This window comes from Bos taurus, chromosome 9 (assembly GCF_002263795.3).
Source record: "Bos taurus isolate L1 Dominette 01449 registration number 42190680 breed Hereford chromosome 9, ARS-UCD2.0, whole genome shotgun sequence".
In the NCBI taxonomy this organism is placed as follows: Eukaryota; Metazoa; Chordata; class Mammalia; order Artiodactyla; family Bovidae; genus Bos; species Bos taurus.
Window position 1 is genome coordinate 104,000,813 of NC_037336.1, and position 19,045 is coordinate 104,019,857.

Below are 19,045 nucleotides of genomic sequence, written 5' to 3' on the forward strand. Positions count from 1 at the left end.
TGAATGAAGAGTGTGCACTCCCTGCAGACCTCCCTGTGCAGGTGTCAGGGCGATTCAATCGGCGTGGTGGTGATGTGTTCCTTTAAGGCCAGCAGTTTAGTGGGGCTGCTCGCCACCACCCTAGCTCTGTAAGTACAGTTGCTGCGTGGTTCCTGGAAGATTTCCAAGTCAAGCTATAGCCCGGCTCGTTTGAAACAAGTGTCAGTACCCATGGGACCCTGTGGTGGGCGAGAGCTACTGTGATGGGCGAGAGCTACTGTGATGGGCGAGAGCTGACCGGTCAGTGACCGGGTGGCATTCCACGCCTTATGCATCAGACAGAAAATGTTAATGTGTTGGCATCACTGTTTCACGCAGAGACAATTCAGGGTGTCACAGGACTGTAAGTGTTCAGAATTTAGAAGCAGCCAAAATCAGGTACATCCAGCAAAAGCAGAGTACTGGCAAAAATGTCCCATGACTGCGGGTTTAGTACCGAATCAGTGAAAGTAACAGTAGGCCAGGCTCATGCCACTGCCCGCACATCACCCCCGCAGACCCATCTCACATCTGGAGCCAGTGCAGACGGTCAAGGGCTACACTTTCTGCTCCATGAAAGCTGCCTACAGACGGGTGAGCATGCAGCCGCCCAGAGGCGGCTGGGAAGGTTGCCCATCCCTGCACTGTCAGCGGAATCGCTCTGTCTGCCCGCTGTCTTGGATCCAGTGGGGACTGAAGTGATGACGTCGCCAGCAGGGGGGTCCTCAGTGCAGTCGGTGGTAGGGTGTAGACACCCCCGCAGGCCTGAGGCCCTTCTGCAGACACTTGTCTCACTGCAGACATAGGTGTGCTGCTGCTCCTAGCAGGTCGCGCGGGTGAGGACCAGCTTCTGGGACTCCTGCCGGCTGTAGCATGGCGGGCAGGCGCTGCCCTCCCCGTTGCTGTGTCTCCCGAGCGCCTGCTGTGTCTGACACTGCTCTGCCGACTCATCTGTTTGCAGAGGTCCCACGTCACCAGATTCCACACCCTGAAGTCGGTCGTGTGCAAGGCCTGTGGGAAGGAGAGCAGACCAATCGTCAGCAGGCGGCACTGGCGTCCACACCACGCAGGTGGGTCCTGGCCCCTTGGCCCTGCGTGCAGCTCAGAGGCTGGCGCAGTGGGAGGAAGCTCACGTGCTGCTGAGTGGTTAGGTTCTGGCCCCGCAGGAGAGAGTCTGCAGAGGCCGCGTGTGCAGAGGGCTGAGGGCCCTGCCCTGGGGCTTCGCCTGCTCTCCAGGAGGCCCTAGAGTGCGCGCCACTGGGTTGATGGGTCTTTATTTGACAAAGGTTTGGGTTTATTTTTTCTCATGATATGAGAAGAACTCAGAATATAAAGAACATAACTAAAAAGGGTTGTTTTAATTACACTGAAACCGAAACAACCTTTATATCTGCCCCTGAAGATAACAGATGTTTGCTGTTGACAGTGTCTTTGTGTTTGTCTCACTGTGAGTGTGCTCGGTGTGTGGCCTCTCTGCCTGGGCACTCGCCTTCCAGCACAGTCACAGTGCTCAGGCTCCTCTCAACAGAATCCCCACCTCTGCATGTGTGGCGTTTGCCTGATAGCTTCCCTGCCTCAAGCTTCCGGTTTTCTTTTTACGCATGATGGTTTTGTGTATGTGTGTTTCCTTAGGGTAGAGTTCCTTGTTCACAGAATTACAGATCCAGACATCATCAGATTTTAGATTAACGTTGCCACCTTGTTTTCTAAAAGCACATGGTCCCTGCACACCTTCACCAGCAGGATTAAGAGTTTCCGTTGAGTGCATCCTTGACATCGCTTACATTTGCTTTTCTCAGTAATTTGATAGGTGAAAAAGCCTATCTCCTTCACTGGGTGCTTCTTTATCAGTGAAGTTGGGCATCTTGTTCAGTACCTTGTTGTGTTAATGAGTTCAGTTTAATCATGTTCCCATGTCCTCATTTGGGTAGGATCTGTAACTGTCACTGTAGCAGTCCTGGTGCTATGGTGACAGAATAAGAGAATTACCCCAAATCCCTACCCCAAGACTGTCCTGGTTCTCACACCAGCCTTGCACGTTTCGCTCCGAGAGACGTTGTGCCCTGAGGTCAGTAAGGCCCCGGGGTGGTGTCCAGCTCCTGCCCATCAGCGCCGTGTGCAGTGGCTTCAGTCCCTCCTGGCTCCTGTGGGACAGACCCCCCTGGCCTCACCCTCTCGCCGTCCCTGACCTTTCTCCTGCCGCCTGGAGCAAAGCAGAAGTTGATTCCTTGCAAAGTAAATAGGCAACGTTCTCTCTGCATCACCTGTTCCCTGCATCTCTTGGCCGCGTCACTCAGACCATGTGTCCCGCGAGCTCTGGCCCAGGATTCCCGTCAGTGGTGCAGTTGTCCGCAGAGCAGGGGCGGGCTGGCTACAGACATGCAGACGGCAGGATGCAGCCTGCTTCAGCCACGGTGGTTGCTGGGAGGCGAACTCCTGAACCTCTTGCTGCACGTCAGAGTTGGGTGCTCGGGCCCAGGAGGCCCACGTGTGGGACAGGTTTTGTTTAAGGCCTGTGGTCGCCCACACGTCAGGTGTGTGCTTAAAGCTGCCGTCCAGTGGCTCCTAGTAGGGACAGGAAACTGTGACTGCTCTCTGGTGAAGTGTCCGTACAGATGGCAGCCTGGGGCGGGCCTGTCGTGTTATCCCAGGTTATGGAGGAAACTGTTAACAGCCTGAGGTTCTTCGATTCAGTCCTCTGTGCCCCAGTGACCCACCAACACCACGCAGGTTCTTGGCGGCAGAACTTGGCCCCTTGAACCCAGCCCCGCATCCTCGGTTACCTGTACCAAACGCTGCCTCCTCCTGGACAGGGCTGTGCCAGGGACACTTGTCCTGGTACCTTCCAGGCAGCACCCAGGTCAGAGTGCGTTTGGAGGGCAGTGATCACGGTGCTGGGCCAGCGAGGAGTCGCCCACCTGTGTCCACCGAGCACTGGTTCACCTTGAGGCCAGTACTGGGCAGGCTCAGCCTCCTTTCTTTATAGAGCAGCAGGAAGTACCAAGATACTATTTAAAATCACATTTAAATTTGTACTTCGAGTTGCTAGTGCTGCGTTCCAGTAGAGTCAAGCAGAGGGCAGCAGGTTTTAGGGCTTTAGGAGAGGAATTGAGGATGGGTGGCTTACGTGCTGATGAAGCTCATGAAGAGCTGGGAGAGGGCAGCCTGCTCAGGCCTGCTGTGTCCCAGAGCCCACGGGCTGGTGGCCAGCATTGCGGGCCTGGGCTTCTAACTCCGGGCACAGCAGCGTCTGGTCCACTGCCCAGGGCAGCTGACGGAGGAAGCCCTGCCTGGAGGCACCTAACAGAGCACCCTGCTCATCACCAGCACAGACTCTCCTGGGCACCCAGGCCGGCCCCAGAGCCTGCATCTTTCATGGGCTTTCCCTCTGACGGAAGGTACGCCAGGAGTTTGAAAGCTACCAGCCCAGGGCCACCTTGCTCACTCCTAAGAACAACTGCCACGGGGGTTAGGCGCGTGTAGCTGCTGACATGCCGTCGCGTGTCCCCACAGGGCGGTGGGGCCGACAGGGATCCAGCTCCCACGGGACAAGCTCCGGGTACAGCCGGTCTGGCCACGGACAGCACTGGAGGGACCAGGGGCCAGGTAAGAGGCCCAAGGGCGTTCTAGGCCTGCCTCGTGGCTGCTTGGGAGTAGGTTGTATGTTTGCAAGCGAGTGAGCAGGAAAATACACAGGCCTGGGAGCCCCGCCTGCTCAAGTGCAGAGGCAGTCGCCATGCTGGGCGCCAGCCTGCTGCCTGATTCATCTTCTGTTAATTCGTTCAGCTGCCCAAGACCCAGTTTTGTAATTTACTCGAAAGCTCCTGTGAAGGTTACATACGCACGTGCGTGCGTGCTAAGTCACTCAGTCGTGTCTGACTCTCTGTGACCCCGTGGACTGTAGTCCCCCAGGCTCCTCTGTCCATGGGGCTCTCCAGCAGGAATACTGGAAGGAGCTGCCGTGGCCTCCTCCTGGGGATCTTCCCGACCCAGGGATGGAACCTGAGCCTCCTGCATCGGCAGATGGGTTCTCTACCACTAGCACTACCCGGGAAGCCCCTATATGCACGTACATCCTTCTAATGAAATAACGCAGAAAGTAGCATTCTGCCAGTATCAGCATTTCCTTACATCTTGTGAGGAACCCAGGAGCCTCAGAATGTGACCTGGGAAGCAGGGTGAGTCTTTTCCTGCATGTGTGATGCAGACGCCTGGTTTAAAACAGGAGGATAAATTTCGTATATAGTAATTTACACTTTAAATACACTGAAAAACTCATATCAGTATTTAAATTCAGATTCTCTGCAGTTTTGAGAGCCAAACTGTAATAGACTTTTGAATTACCTAAGATTTCTAGTTTTACCTTTCCAAATGCAAACACCTGTAATTTTCCTGTTACTTTTGCGACCTTTGAGATGTGTGCCGTGCACCGGCCTCTCGTTGCTGTGTGTGACTGCTGCCAGTCATCACGGCAGCACGACCCTGGTCCCACGGGTGGCCTGTGAGGGCTGCGTTCCTCCTGCTGGTTCTTGAAGGATCTGCACACTTAGCGGATATTTGGGGTCCACAGTAGGGTTCCATGAGGCCCCACCCCTGGAGGAGAGAGAAGCCCCCACAGTTAGTCACAGGTGCTGCAGCTGTTCCTTTGACCCTGCTTCCCCTTCAGCCTCTGCTCCCCAGTCACGCCTCCCAGTGCCCCCCGAGGCCTCCAGGCAGGCTGGCTGAGCAGTCAGTGGTGCCCACCCCTTAGGAGCCGCCGTCCGGGGCAAGCACAGGTTCCCTTCCCCAGTGCCAGCCAAGTGGTCTGGACAGTTACGTAGCGCAGTGTTACCGAGAGTAGGGAAATACCAGCTTTTCCACGGTTCCAAGTGTGTCTGAGAGGATTTCCAGTTGAGAAGGGGCTAAGGTTGACGACTAGACCCAGGCAGGGCTCCCACATGTAGGCAGGTCTGTGTCAACCCTGGAGTCAGAGGGGCACCCCAGTGCTGTGGACTCACAGTTGAGGGCAAGTCCCTCTGACACGGGGGTGGGGGCGGAAGGGGGTCCCCGTCTGTCCTCACACGGACGGTGTGTAGGGACACGGCCCCCAGTTGGGCAGTGGTGCGTGGAGAATCTCTGCTGGTAACTTTAAGAACGACGGCCCTCCTCAGAGAAGCCAGGGCAAGGTGGTTTTGGTTTTGAATTTTATTGATCTATTTTTGGCTTCATTAGGTCACCATCACTGAGCGAGGGCTTTCTCTAGTTGCGGCTCACGGGCTCAGCTGCCCTGCAGCTCGTAGGGTCTTCCCACACTAGGGGTCGAACCCACGTCCCTGGATTGGTGGGCAGATTTCACCATCACTGAGCGAGGGCTTTCTCTAGTTGCGGCTCACGGGCTCAGCTGCCCTGCAGCTCGTAGGGTTTTCCCACACTAGGGGTCGAACCCACGTCCCTGGATTGGTGGGCAGATTCTTAACTGCTGGACCAGCAGGGAAGTCCGGGGAAGGGGTTTCTGAGGGAAAGAGGGACCTGGAGACGTGTAGGCCCAGAAGGAGAAAGGCAGGGCTCACCCTGGCCTCCGGCACCTTACGCAGCTCTGAGGAGACAGGCTGTGAGGAGAGGGTCTGTGAGGAGGAGAGGGTCTGTGAGGAGGAGATGGGCTCTGAGGAGGAGAGGGGCTCTGAAGAGAGGGGCTGTGAGGAGAGGAACTCTGAGGAGAGGGACTCTGAGGAGAGGGCCTGTGAGGAGGAGAGGGGCTGTGAGGAGGAGAGGCTGTGAGGAGGAGAGGGGCTCTGAAGAGAGGGGCTGTGAGGAGAGGAACTCTGAGGAGAGTGGCTCTGAAGAGAGGGGCTCTGAGGGGGAGAGGGGCTGTGAGGAGAGGAACTCTGAGGAGAGTGGCTCTGAAGAGAGGGGCTCTGAGGGGGAGAGGGGCTGTGAGGAGGAGAGGGGCTCTGAGGAGATGGGCTCTGAGGAGGAGAGGGGCTCTGAAGAGAGGGGCTGTGAGGAGAGGAACTCTGAGGAGAGTGGCTCTGAAGAGAGGGGCTCTGAGGGGGAGAGGGGCTGTGAGGAGGAGAGGGGCTCTGAAGAGAGGGGCTGTGAGGAGAGGAACTCTGAGGAGAGTGGCTCTGAGGAGGAGAGGGGCTCTGAGGAGGAGAGGGGCTGTGAGGAGGAGAGGGGCTCTGAGGAGATGGGCTCTGAGGAGGAGAGGGGCTCTGAAGAGAGGGGCTGTGAGGAGAGGAACTCTGAGGAGATGGGCTCTGAGGAGGAGAGGGGGTCTGATGAGGAGAGGGGGTCTGACGAGGAGAGGGACTCTGAGGAGAGGGGCTGGGGCAGGGCCACGGCCTGGAGCAGGAGCCGCAGCAGCTGCTCCCACTGTGGTGCCCAGGCAAATGCGGGAGAGGCGCCGGTCAGTCATGCCTGGAGCCCGTGGCACAGTGCGGGGAGGCGATGCGGTCCTCACTGGACCTGGCCTCTGTGCTGGCCCGGGGGCCTCGGGGTGTGCCGTGGGCTGGGAGCAGTGGCGGTGCCGAGCCCCATCCCTGTACCAGTGAGATGCTGATGCCCAGAGCCAGGCCCAGCGGAGCGTGGAGGGGCCACGGTCGTTCCGCTGCCCGACCCGACCCGACCCGGCCAGCTTGGCCCTCCTCCAGAGCCCGCGCCCCAGCTTCGCACGCGGAGGGAAAGCCACCCAGAGCGCCTGCCTGGCCATCTCCCGGTCGAGCTCCCATCGAGTAGGTGAGAACAGCCGCCTTCCTTGCTCCTTGGCTCGGGCTTCGGGAGAGCCCCGTGGGGAGGCGGCAGGCCGAGCCGGGCACAGGTGGGCAAGGCCATGACCGCAGGGGGCACACACCCTGGGACCAGCAGTGCCTGGGGGCGCATGTGGCCGACCCCAGCAGCCCACTGACAGGCCTCCCCTCAGCCCACTCCTGCGCCTCCCTGGGCCTCCTCACGGGCGTCAGCCTGGTGCCCTGGGGCCCTTCTGCTCCAAGCCCCAAGGTCTCTGCTGCTGCTGTTTTGCGGCGGGACAGCAAGCCTGCGGGGTGAGTGCAGGGGACGGGCCGTGTCCTGGGGACACGCCGTCAGGAGCAGGCCTTGCACTGCCTGCGCCGGGGGACTTGGACCTGGTGGGCCTTGAATTTGAAGTCTGTAGAACAGTACACACTACAGCCTTTCTTTTCTTACTTCACTCGGGTCCAGACAAGTAGAGGCTGCCTGGAGTTCTACAAAGGCAGCACCCCCAGGGCTCTCCCTGACCTCTGACCTGGAGGGAAGAGACTGATATCCTGGGCCTCCATGGGTCACAATGGTCTCTTCTTGATCTTGCTCTTCTCCTGCATTGAATCTACAGTTTCTCTTAATGTTTTTACATTGACCTGTCCTATTAGAGTTTTTTCCTGTTAAAAAGCAAAGTCTACCATACCTCAGTTAAAGCTTTTCGCTTTTCACTTTCATGCATTGGAGAGGGAAATGGCAACCCACTCCGGTGTTCTTGCCTGGAGAGTCCCAGGGACAGGGGAGCCTGGTGGGCTGCTGTCTGTGGGGTCGCACAGAGTCAGACACGACTGAAGCGACTTAGCAGCAGCAGCAGCAAAGCTGTTTTTTAATCATGAAGTAAAGCAAGGAAACAAAGCACGCTGACTGCAGGTTTGGCCTCTGTGGTTTCAGCCATCATTGAGCGTGTGCCCAGAAGCCATCGCTTAAACACCAAGCCCTTCCCAGGCCCTTGCCCTCGGCCTGGTCAGTATTTCCTCTGGTCACCGGCCAGGGAAGCAAAGGTGTGAATATTGGCTTCCTCCTTACTTCCCTGTGATGGCAGAGCTGTCAGGGGCATGTTAACATCGAAGGAGGAACTGTTTTCCTTGGATCTACAGTAAACAGATCTTCAGATTCTGTTGGCAGACAGTGGTGTCTAGGAATCTCTCCTCATGCAAATTAGGAAACAGAGACTTCCTTAGGGTGGAAGAGCAGACCCTCACTCACGTCAGCCCTGGCTCCCTGGGCAGGGGTCTTCTCCTGAGAGCCTTCATAACTAGACGGCAGGGGTCTTCTCTAAGAGCCCTCGCAACTAGACCACCCGGGTCTTCTCTTGGAGCCCTCGTAACTAGGTGGCAGGGGTCTTCTCCAGGAGCCCTCGTAACTGGATGGCAGGGGTCTTCTCCAGGAGCCCTCGTAACTGGACGGCTGGGGTCTTCTCCAGGAGCCCTCGTAACTGGACGGCAGCGGTCTTCTCTAGGAGCCCTCGTAACTGGACGGCAGTGGTCTTCTCTAGGAGCCCTCGTAACTGAACGGCAGGGGTCTTCTCTCGGTGCCCTCGTAACTGGACCGCAGGGGTCTTCTCTCGGTGCCCTCGTTAACTGGACGGCAGGCTCCTTGGGGAGCAGCTCCAGGGGCTGCCCATGTACCATGTCCTGCTTGTATGGACGGGGCTCCGTGGAGGCTGAGGTCAGACTGAATGCTGTTGATGATGCAAGTCAGAGAGTGAGCAGATCGTGCTGAGGGCCTTGTGTCCCCCTGGGCCTGGACTAGAGGACAGGCAGGCAGCTGGTGCCTGGCGATCTCCCCATCGGTTTGGCAGGGTCTGAGGTTCTGGGAAAGGGTAGGTCTGGGAGGCCAGGGAAGGAGGTGTCACCTGCCAGAGCACAAGGCCAGGGCCGCCACCACTTCGGGCTGACGAGAGGGTTCGAGGACGCATGCCAGCAAGGCCTGTGTGTCTGGTGAGTTGTCCAGCCCGCTCGCGGGCATCAAGCACATTGGTAGAGCAGAGGCCCTGGGGGGAATGTGCTGTCTCCCCAGTCCTTCTGCTCCGCTGGTGACCTGAGCTCTGGGCCCGGCGGGTCCCACTGCCGAACCTCCTGTAGATCGCAGGATCCAGGTCGACTTGTGGACCTAAGGGACCATCAGCTCTGCAAGCGAGGCCGGAGGTCAGGTGCCAGTGGTTCCCGCGCTGGTCTGCCACCCTGGGGTGCTTTCCCTTTAGGCTCAGGGCAGACAGTTGCCAGGTGGCCTCTGAGGAAACCCCTGCTCTGTGGGGGCTGCAGGAGTCCCACCAAAGTCCAGGGGTGCCAGTGCCAGAGGGTTTGGGGCTGAAACACTCCTCTGGGGGCCTCAGGGTGGAGGCAGAGGGAGGTGGTGAGTGCTGCTTTGGTATCAGACGTGGGAATTCAGGAGTTGGGATGGGGGAGAAACTGGAAGGTCTGACAAGACACATGCAAGCAAGCAGAGCATGTGTCCTTGGTGTTGCCCGATACGGAAGGTGCTCAGAAAATGTTTGCAGTGCACGTATGTTTCTACACACAACATGTTTTATACACACACGCTTGTGTACATTAAGTCTTTTATTAGAACAGGAACATGTTTTTTCAGGTCAGGTAATCCATTTTTTCACCTTCTTAATGTGGTTGAATGATGTCGTCTTTACTTAGCCAGCACTTTTTTTGCTGTGTTCTATCTACTTTTCAGCCCCTTTTATAGTATTTTTTGGAGATACTCAAGCAGTCCAAGCAGAAAGTTGTCACTATTTTCAGGACAGAGTTAACAAGCAGGTTTCCCATGGCTGCTCCTAGGCCCCCTGACCTGATGAGAGGTGAGCCGCTCCATTTGGGCCGGGCAGAGAGGTGAGAACTGAGGGCTGGGAGCCTTTCTGGGCTGGGAGCCAATGAGACAAGGGTGGGGACCTGGGACCAGCAGAGGTGTGAACCTCTATTCACCAAGGGGTGAACATCAAAGCTTTCGGAACTTTTAAAATGCTGGCCAGGAGCTAAAGTGAGAACGTTTAACCTCTTCATGCAGTTGGTGAGAAATGATGTGTTAAATTCCACAGCTGGTAGCTACAAATTTGCCTGTGATTTCTTCGGATTTTCACTTCTCAGTGGTGATTCCTAGGAGGCCTGAGCTGTTGTAAAGCTGCCTCTGATCATCTGTGATAACAAGGACGCTGCCTGGAAACCTCATTCTGGCCACTGCTGTGACCCCTTCTTGTCACCCTCCTGGGGGGTGCAGGTGACGGGGAGGCTGCCCATCACTTTTGCTGGAAAAGTGTTACGTTGTAAATGTGGAAAGCCATCACCTGTTTTACTTGTAGAATGGTTCTTTTCTGACCCTAGGGATGCCAGAAAGTGGGCAGCAGCCCCGAGGGCAGGGATGGGGAAGCCTTGGGCTCTGCTGCAGAGGGAGCCACCCTGGCACTTTCCTGCTCTTGGCAGAACATCCCAGGCGCCATCTGCACGGGAAGGGCCATTTGCAAACATCCCTGGCAGCAGTGGCCATGTAGACGCCGTGCAGACGGTGGCCCTGGAGTTGAGGGGAGCAATTCTGACAGTGCTTCCTTCCACCAACAGGACTGCCTCTTAATTAATTGCTTCCTACTTTAATGAATAATTATGGAACAAAATTTTAATGACAGGTGGCCACAGCTAAAAAGAGAATAAAGTTCTGGCCCAAATACAACTCAGATGTTGTTTTTGTACATATTTAGAAATGTGTCATTTTTTTCTGTTTGATTTTTAGAGAAATTTAATTCTTATTTTTTGTTTTGTTATCTGTTTGGTACAGGAAGTAGACAGTATGAGCCTGACCAGTGGAGAAGATATTAATCATCTTCTGGGTAAGTCCACCACTTAACATCTTCAGAATAAATCAGTTCTATCAAAGATTGGAGTAAAACATCTGTCTTTATACCATAAATCTTTCATAGCAAGTACCAAACTTTTAAAAGAATTCAGATGTTAAAACCTCCCAACTTGGTTTCAAGGTAAGTTTGCTTTCTCTAGAAAAAGTGTGCACAGAAGAAGCCGCAGAGTCTGGCTATCAAACCAGAGTGAAGCCTCTGGACCCTCTGGACCCTCCTTCAGAGTGAAGTCATCTGAGGAGAGGCTCGCCGGGGGTTCCAGACCCAGAGTCACTTCAAGAGGAAAAGCATCTATTTCAGCCTTCTTCCTCATTCGACTTTAAAACGCCTTTGTGGGCTTACCTGTAGACGTCGTCCTGACTCCATGTCCCCAAACAGCTATGGTTAACGTCTTCATGCCGGTCTGCATCTGTTGATTCTTTTAATGAATTGAAATCTTATTATATCCCACTTTTTTTAACTTTAATACTAGACTGTGAGGATATTTCCCAGATGATCTAATCTTTTAAGACATGATGTCTAATAAGCTGTATCATTTTCCAGAAATTATTAATCATAAATTGTAACCAGAAGTAAAGTTTCCAACTGTACCTTCACAGAGAAAGATGTACCAGCTTCCTTCTCGCCTTTTTGGTGGGAGAGGTGACTGCATGGTCTTGACACTGCCTGTGACGCATGGGTCTGTTTCAGTTGTTGTACCCTTTCATTTAGAATTTGCTGCAGCCCAGAGCCTGTGCCTGTGAAGACACCTGGATTCAGCACACATTAGGCATCAGACAGGAAGCCTGCAAACCATGTAGAGAGAAGCAGTAGTTGAGTGTCAGGAAGCCTAATTTATGATACTGCTAATAAGTAGGACATCTGTTGCTCTTTATCTGTGAGCCCTGAGGGCTCTTGTTGTTAAAAAATATTCTAAATGAATCCAAGTTCAGAGACATTCTGTTCATGAAAGAATTTTCACATAATGTAAGAATTGAAATTTTAAGCCCCAAATTGTCCTGGCCCCTGGGTATTTTGATAATTGAAAATAATCTAGATTAGGGATTAGGTTAGCAGCTGTCTCCCTTTGGCCTGGAGCTGCTGTGACTGCCAATCCACCTTCCAGGCTGCACCCGCACCCAGGAGAGCCTCTCAGTCTGTGCTTGCCGGCACTCACAAGACATGTCTTTCAGCTGATGTCATTAAAACAAAATAAACCCTAAGCAAATCACAGTGCAGTTTGTATCTTTGCACTTGATGCTTTAGCCTGACTGACAGATCTGTGTGCAGGCTCCTTGCTTTGCTTTAGAATTTCATTTGCTATTATGTACCAAAAAGAAGTATGGGCTCCCATTCACTTCCTACAGGTCCTTCCTCAGGACATCTGCATGTCTAGTCACTTCTCATGCAGTCATTTGGAACCTATAGCCTTATTTCCCAGTCTTAGAAATAGAATTTTTTTATATGTAGGTTTCCTGTCTAAATGTTTAACATTCTATTCGTTTTGTTTTTGCTAATTTGATACCACTACTGCTTCTAGAAATTTCACTTCTTTGTTGCTTATTTGTATAACTTTGAAGTAAATCTCTCATTCCTTAGACTAGAAGAGTAGACTTCCATGAATATCATTTCCCCCCTTCATAAGTAAATTCTAACTTGTCAGTAAAATATTTTATGTTCATTTAGCATGCTTAAGTAAAGCCATTGAGTTGATAAAATCTTTACTACATTTGGAAAACCAGTGCAGTTATTTTTTTTTCTAATTTTGGTGGTGGTATATTATCTCTGCAGTTAAGTCTTCTGATGAAGGTTCCATATATCAGTTTTAAAATGAAAATAAAAGTATTATTATTCATAATGAAATGTAATTTCACTTTTTAAAAGTTATTTAGAAGACATTTTACAATCCAACATATTGGGATCTTTGTGAAGAAAAAGGATGTTAAATTTTGTCAGATGCCTTTTCTGCATCTATTGAGATAATCATATAATTTTTCATTTTCATTTTGTTATTGTGGTATATCACATTGATTGATTTGGGAATGTTGAACCATCCTTGCATTCCTGAGATAAGTTCCAGGTGCTCAAGGTGTACAGTCTTTTTAGTGTACTATTGAATTCAGTTTGCTGATATTAAGTTGATGGAAAAGTTTTGGACCGTGAATTTTAAATCATTATAACTAGGCTCAAACACTTCTTTATTAATCAAAATAGGAGCCATTGCAATCAATACATTTCTACCAGTGAGAAATAAGCTTATTTCTGTAGCATAAAAATCCATGCTTTGGGATTTGACGAATTCTTGGAAAGCGTTTTCTGCCTCCTCCTGGCTGTGGAAGTGTTTCCCCTGCAAGGCGTGGTTGAGATGTGTGAGGAAGTGGTTGTTGGCTGGCACTCGCCTGCTGTGACCATGGTGCACCCGCAAAGCTTCATAACCCGGTCCTTCCAACTTTGAAGCGGTGGTTGTGCAATGTGCAGCCTGGTGTTGTCGTGGAGAATTGGGCCCTTGTGTTGACCAGTGTGGGCTGCAGGCGTTGCAGTTTTTGGTGCATCTCATCGATTTGCTGAGTGTGCTTCTCAGATATAATGGTTTTAGCGGGATTCAGAAAACTGTAGTGGATCAGCCCAGCAGCAGACCACCATGGTGAATGGGGACCACAGTTACCATGACCTTGTTTTGGTGCAAGTTTGGCTTTGGGAAGCACATCACCAGTTGTATAAAATCTACTCTTCGTTGCATGTCACAATCCAACCAAGAAATGGTTCGTTGTTGTGCAGAATAAGAGAAGATGACACTTCAAAGTGACGATTTTTTAATCTTTGGTCAGCTCACGAGGCACCCATTTATCGTGTTTTTCACCATCCCAATTTGCTTAATGCCAAATGACTGTAGAATGGTCGATGTTGAGTTCTTCAGCAACTGCTTATGTAGTTGTAAGAAGGTCGTAAGAAGGTCACCTTCAGTGGTGGCTTTCAGCTGGTCATGGTCAACTCCCAATGGCCGGCCCTTGCGCTCCTCATCTTCAGGGCTCCCGTCTCCTTTGCACAACTTCTTGCACCACCACTGCACTGTCCAATCCATAGAGTTGCAAAGAGTTGGACACGATCGTGCGACTGAGCCCACACACATGCTTTGTTGAGGATTTTTGCATCAGTAGTCATTAGGGATATTGGCCTGTGATTTTCTTTTCTTCTGGTGTCCTTGGCTGTTTTCAGTATCAGGGTGACGCTATCCTTGTAAAATGAGATTGGCAGTATTCCTTTCCCTTCAGTTTTTTGAAAGAGTCTAAGAAGGGTTAGCATTAATTCTTCCTTGAATGTTTAATAGAACTCACCAGTGAGGCCATTTGGTCCTGAGCTTTTGTTGGAATGCTTTTAGTTCCTGGCTCATTGGTCTGTTCTGATGTCTGTCTCATTGTAATTCAGTCTTGGTAAGTTCAGGCTTCCCAGGTGGTGCTAATGTTAAAGAGCAGGCCTGCCAGTGCAGGAGACATAAGAGACGTGGGTTTGATCCCTGGGTCCGGAAGATCCCCTGGAGGAGGGCATGGCAACCCACTCTGGTATTGTCCTAGAGAACCCCATGGACAGAGGAGCCTGGCGGGCTAGTCCATGGGGCTGCACAGAGTCAGACAAGACTGAAACAATGCACACACACACTCTCTGCCGTGTTTGGACTTAGTATGTTCTTTTCCTAGTTCTTTCAAGTGCAACGTTACATGGTTTGAGATCTTTCTTTTTTAATATACGGCTTTATTGCTATAAACTTCACTCTTAGAACTGCTTTTATTGCGTTAAGTTTTTTTATGTTGTGTTTCCATTTTTGCTTGCCTGAAGATACATTTTGATTTTCCTTTTGATTTCTTCCTTGACTTATTGCTTGGTCAAGAATGTGTTAGTTTCCACAGATTTGTGAATTTTCCAGTTTTCCTCCTCTTATTGATTTCTAGTTTCATAGCATTGTTACCCTTGGGCAAATTCCAGGAGATGGTGAGGGATAGGGAAGCCTGGTGTGCTGCAATCCATGGAATTACAAAGAGTCGGACATGACTTAGTGACTGAGCAATAACAACAGTTGTTATTGGAAAATACACTTGATGTAACATTAGCCTTAAATTTTTAAGATTTGTTTTGTGGACTAACATATCAGTCCTAGAGAATATTATGTTGTTTTTACCTAAGAAGACTGTATATTCTGCTATTGGTTGGAAATGTTCTACATAAGTCTGTTAAGCCCACTTGATATAAACCAGTTCAAGTTCAGTGTTTATTGATTCTCTTTTAGGATGATTCTACTACCCATTGTTAAAAGCAATTATTGTCAGTACTAATATTATGATATTATTACATTGCTATCTGTCTCTCTCTTTAGTTTTAATTTATTTTAGTTTTAATATTTTCCTTATATATTTACATTTGTACGTTTACATTTATTTATATATGTCCATTTTAACATCCTTTCATGATAAAAACTTTCAACAAATTAAGTATAAAAAGAATGTACCTCAACATAATAAAGGCCGTATATGACAAATCCACAGCTGACATCATACATGATGGCGAATGATTGAAGGCTTTTCCTCTAAGACCAGCAATGTGACAAGGGTGCCCACTGTCACTATTTCTATGCAACATAATACTTTCTAGCCGGAGTAGTTAGGCAAGAAAAAGAAATAAAAGACATCTACATTGGAAAGGAAGAAGTAAAACCTGTTTGCAGGTGTCATGATCTCATATATAGAAAACCTTAAAGACTCCACCAGAGAAGTGTTAGAATAAGTAAATGATTGTAGGATATAAAGTCAGCATACAAAAAAGCAGCTGGATTTCTGTACACTGACAACAGAGTTGGACCATAAAGAACGTTGAGTGCCAGGTAGTTGATGCTTTCAAATTGTGGTGCTGGAGAAGACTCGAAAGAGTCTTTTGGACTGCATGGAGATCAAACCAGTCAATCCTAAAGGAAATCAGCCCTGAATATTCATTGGAAGGACTAATGCTGGAGCTGAAGCTCCAATACTTTGGCCACCTGATGTGAAGAACTGACTCATTGGAAAAGACCCTCACGATTGGAAAGATTGAAGACAAAAGGAGAAGGGGGCAGCAGAGAATGAAATGGTTGATGACATCAGTGACTCAATGGGCAAATTTGCCCAAACCCTGGGAGATAGTGGAGGAGGACAGAGGAGCCTGGTGTGCTGCAGTCCATGGGGTTGCAAAGAGTTGGACACAACTTATCAACTGAACAACAACAGCAGAGTATCAAAAAAAGAAGAGAACAATTCTATTTATAAGAGCATCAAAAAGAATGACGTACTTAGAAGTAAGTTTAACTAAGAGGTAGCAGATCTGCTTACTGAAACTTACAAAACAGTGATGAAAGAAATTGAAGAGGACACAAACAAATGGAAAGATACCCCGTGTTCATGGGTTAGAAGAATTAATATTGTTAAAATGTCCATTCTTCCCTGAGTGATTTACAGACTCAATACAGTCTCTACCAAAATTCCAGTGGCATTTTACAGAAGTAGAACAAACAATCCTAAAATTTGCATGGAACCACAAAATACCCCACATAGCCAAAGCAATATTGAGAAATGAGAAAAGAGCTTGGAGGGTCACATTTCCTGATTTCAAACTATATTACACAGTAAAGTAACCAAAACTACAGTTTTGGTATAAAAGCTGACATATACATCAGTAGAACAGAATAAAAAGCCCCCAAATAAACCCTTATACATTAATCAACTAATCTTCCACAAGGTCTCTAAGAAGTCTCATCAATAAATGATGTTGGGAAAACTGGATAGTCACATAACAATGAAGTTGAACCTTTACAGCATACATAAAAATCAATTTGAAATGTGTTCAAGACTTAAATAACCTAAATTTTTGAAATTCTTAGAAGAAAATGTAGGTAATAACCTTGACATTCATCTTGGTAGTATTTTTTTTCCTTTTGGATGTGACATCAAAAAGCACAGGCAGCAAAAGTAAAAATAAACAAGTGGAAGTACATCAAACAAAAGCAGAAGGAATAATGAAGAAAATGAACAGCCAGCCTCCAGAACGGTTTAGAGTATTTGCAAACCATACCTAATAAGGAGGTAATATCCAAAATATATAAGGAACTCATATAACTCATTAGCAAGAAAGCAGATAATTGGAAAAATGGACAAAGGAATAGACTATTATCAAAAGAAGACATACAAATGGACAGCAGGTATATGAAAAGATGTTCAGTATTATTGATATCAGGAAAATGCAGATCAAATCCACAAGGAGATATCACCTTACAACTGTCAGAATGGCTCTCATCAAGACGAGACAACAAATGTCAGTGAAGATGTAGAGAGAAAGGAATCCTTGTACACTTGTGAATGTAAAATAGTACAGCTACTATAGAAAACAGTATAGACGTTTCCTCAAAAAATTAAAAATAGCACTACCATATGATCCAGCGATCCCAATTCTGCTGGATATATCCAAAGGAAAGCAAATCAGTATCGCAGAGACACCTGCATTCCAGTGTCATTTCCACACTGTTCACAAGAGCCAAGCTATATAAATAACCTAATCATCCTTTATTCACTCATTTGATGAATGAATAAAGAAATTACGGTGTATATATATGAAAGGAATATCCAGTTTTTTGAAAAAAAAAAAAAAATTTGTTATTTGTGGCAGTGTTGATAAACTTGTAGGTCATTATGCTAAGTGAAGTAAGCCAAACACAAAAAGACAAGTACTACATGATACCACTTACATGTAGAATCTAAAAAAGTTGAACTTGTAAAGAGAATAGAATAGTGTTTGCCAGGGGCTGGAAGGTTGGAGAAATGGGAAAATATGTGTCAAAATGAACAACCTTTCAGTTATGAGATGAATGAGTTCCTGGGATTTGATGTGTAGCACGGCAGCCGTGTTGGTAATAATATAATATATACTTGAAATTTGCTAATAGAATGTTCTCACTCCCCCTACACACACACACAAATGATAACTGTGTGAAGTGATGGTTCAGCACAGGCACAGACACGTGCAGCACACAGACACATGCACAGCACACATGCAGATACATAGAGCACACGCAGACACATGCACAGCACACGTGCAGACACGCAGATGCATGCACAGCACATATGAAGGCACGCAGACACATGCACAGCACACGTGCAGACACGCAGACGCATGCACAGCACACGTGCAGACACGCAGACGCATGCACAGCACACGTGCAGACACGCAGACGCATGCACAGCACACGTGAAGACACGCAGACGCATGCACAGCACACGTGCAGACACGCAGACGCATGCACAGCACACGTGCAGACACGCAGACGCATGCACGGCACACATGAAGACACGCAGATGCATGCACGGCACACATGACACGCAGACGCATGCACGGCAGACACGCAGACACGCAGACGCATGCACGGCACACATGCAGACACGCAGACGCATGCACAGCACATGAAGACACGCAGACGCATGCACAGCACACATGAAGACATGCAGACGCATGCACAACACACATGAAGACACGCAGATGCATGCACAGCACACATGCAGACACGCAGACACATGCACAGCACACGTGCAGACACAGACACATGCACAGCACACATGAAGACATGCAGACGCATGCACAGCACACATGAAGACACGCAGACACATGCACAGCACACGTGCAGATAAATAGAGCACACGCAGACACATGCACAAGCAGGGGCTTTTTGGGGCTTCTTCCCATCATGGCAACTGGATACCAAGGTAAGTGCCCCTCAAGCTAAAGAACCAGGCAGAAGCCATGTCACCTTTTATAACCTAGTAAGTCATGCTCTTCTGCCATATTCTGTCATAAGGTAGCCAGAAAGGCGTCTAGCTTCAGGTGGAGATGAAATAGACTTTCCTCTCAGTGGGAAAGGAGTGGGGTTCTGGAAGAGCATAGGAGACAGTATTGCTGTGACCATTTGTGGAAATGCTCTCCTGAACGGAGCATTCCGCCCCGCCCCCCGTAAAAACCATGAACTTCAGCTCTTGTGTCATCTACCCCACCACCATGCTTTCTGCTGCCCTTCAGATTCTCCAGATGTGGGCTCCTGGCTCAGTCTTCCCAGCATGACTCTTGGGATGATTTGAACAGCCTTGACTCAATAGTCCCTCCAGCAGCCTGATGTTGGTCCCTCGTGCTCCCTTTCTGTAGCCTTCGCCAGCCCTGCTGTGCACTCAGTGCTCACCGGCCTCAAGGAATTTGGCCCCAGGCCCCACCAGCCGCATGGTCTCCCAGGCCTCTCTGCTTAGCTTCCCATGCTTCCTGATCCCAGGCACAGGTGACAGCTCTGCTTGCTGTACATTCTGTACACACACTCCCTCTTTGAAGGGCAAGTACATTTTTATTGAGGAAATAAAATGACTTTTAGAAATGATGAAAGTACTA

The 19,045-nt window shown here is 49.6% G+C and overlaps 1 protein-coding gene across 9 annotated transcripts in view; it reads left to right on the top strand.

Moving 5' to 3' along the window:
- The window catches only part of FAM120B (family with sequence similarity 120B), a 112,159-nt gene that overhangs the window by 55,240 nt on the left and 37,874 nt on the right, over positions 1-19,045 (top strand). For 5 of the 9 annotated variants that reach the window (XR_009495790.1, XR_009495791.1, XM_015472974.3 and 2 more), the window contains exon 7: positions 10,549-10,600. Coding sequence is in view for 7 of the 9 variants with exons in the window: in XM_015472974.3 (XP_015328460.1) it covers positions 10,549-10,600 (52 nt within the window). In the remaining 2 variants the exon portion in view is untranslated. Of the gene's footprint in view, positions 1-979; positions 1,089-3,531; positions 3,625-10,548; positions 10,601-10,766; positions 15,146-19,045 lie in introns of those variants that run through there. The other 4 variants (XM_010808798.4, XM_015472975.3, NM_001102507.1 and 1 more) reach the window with 3 other exon arrangements.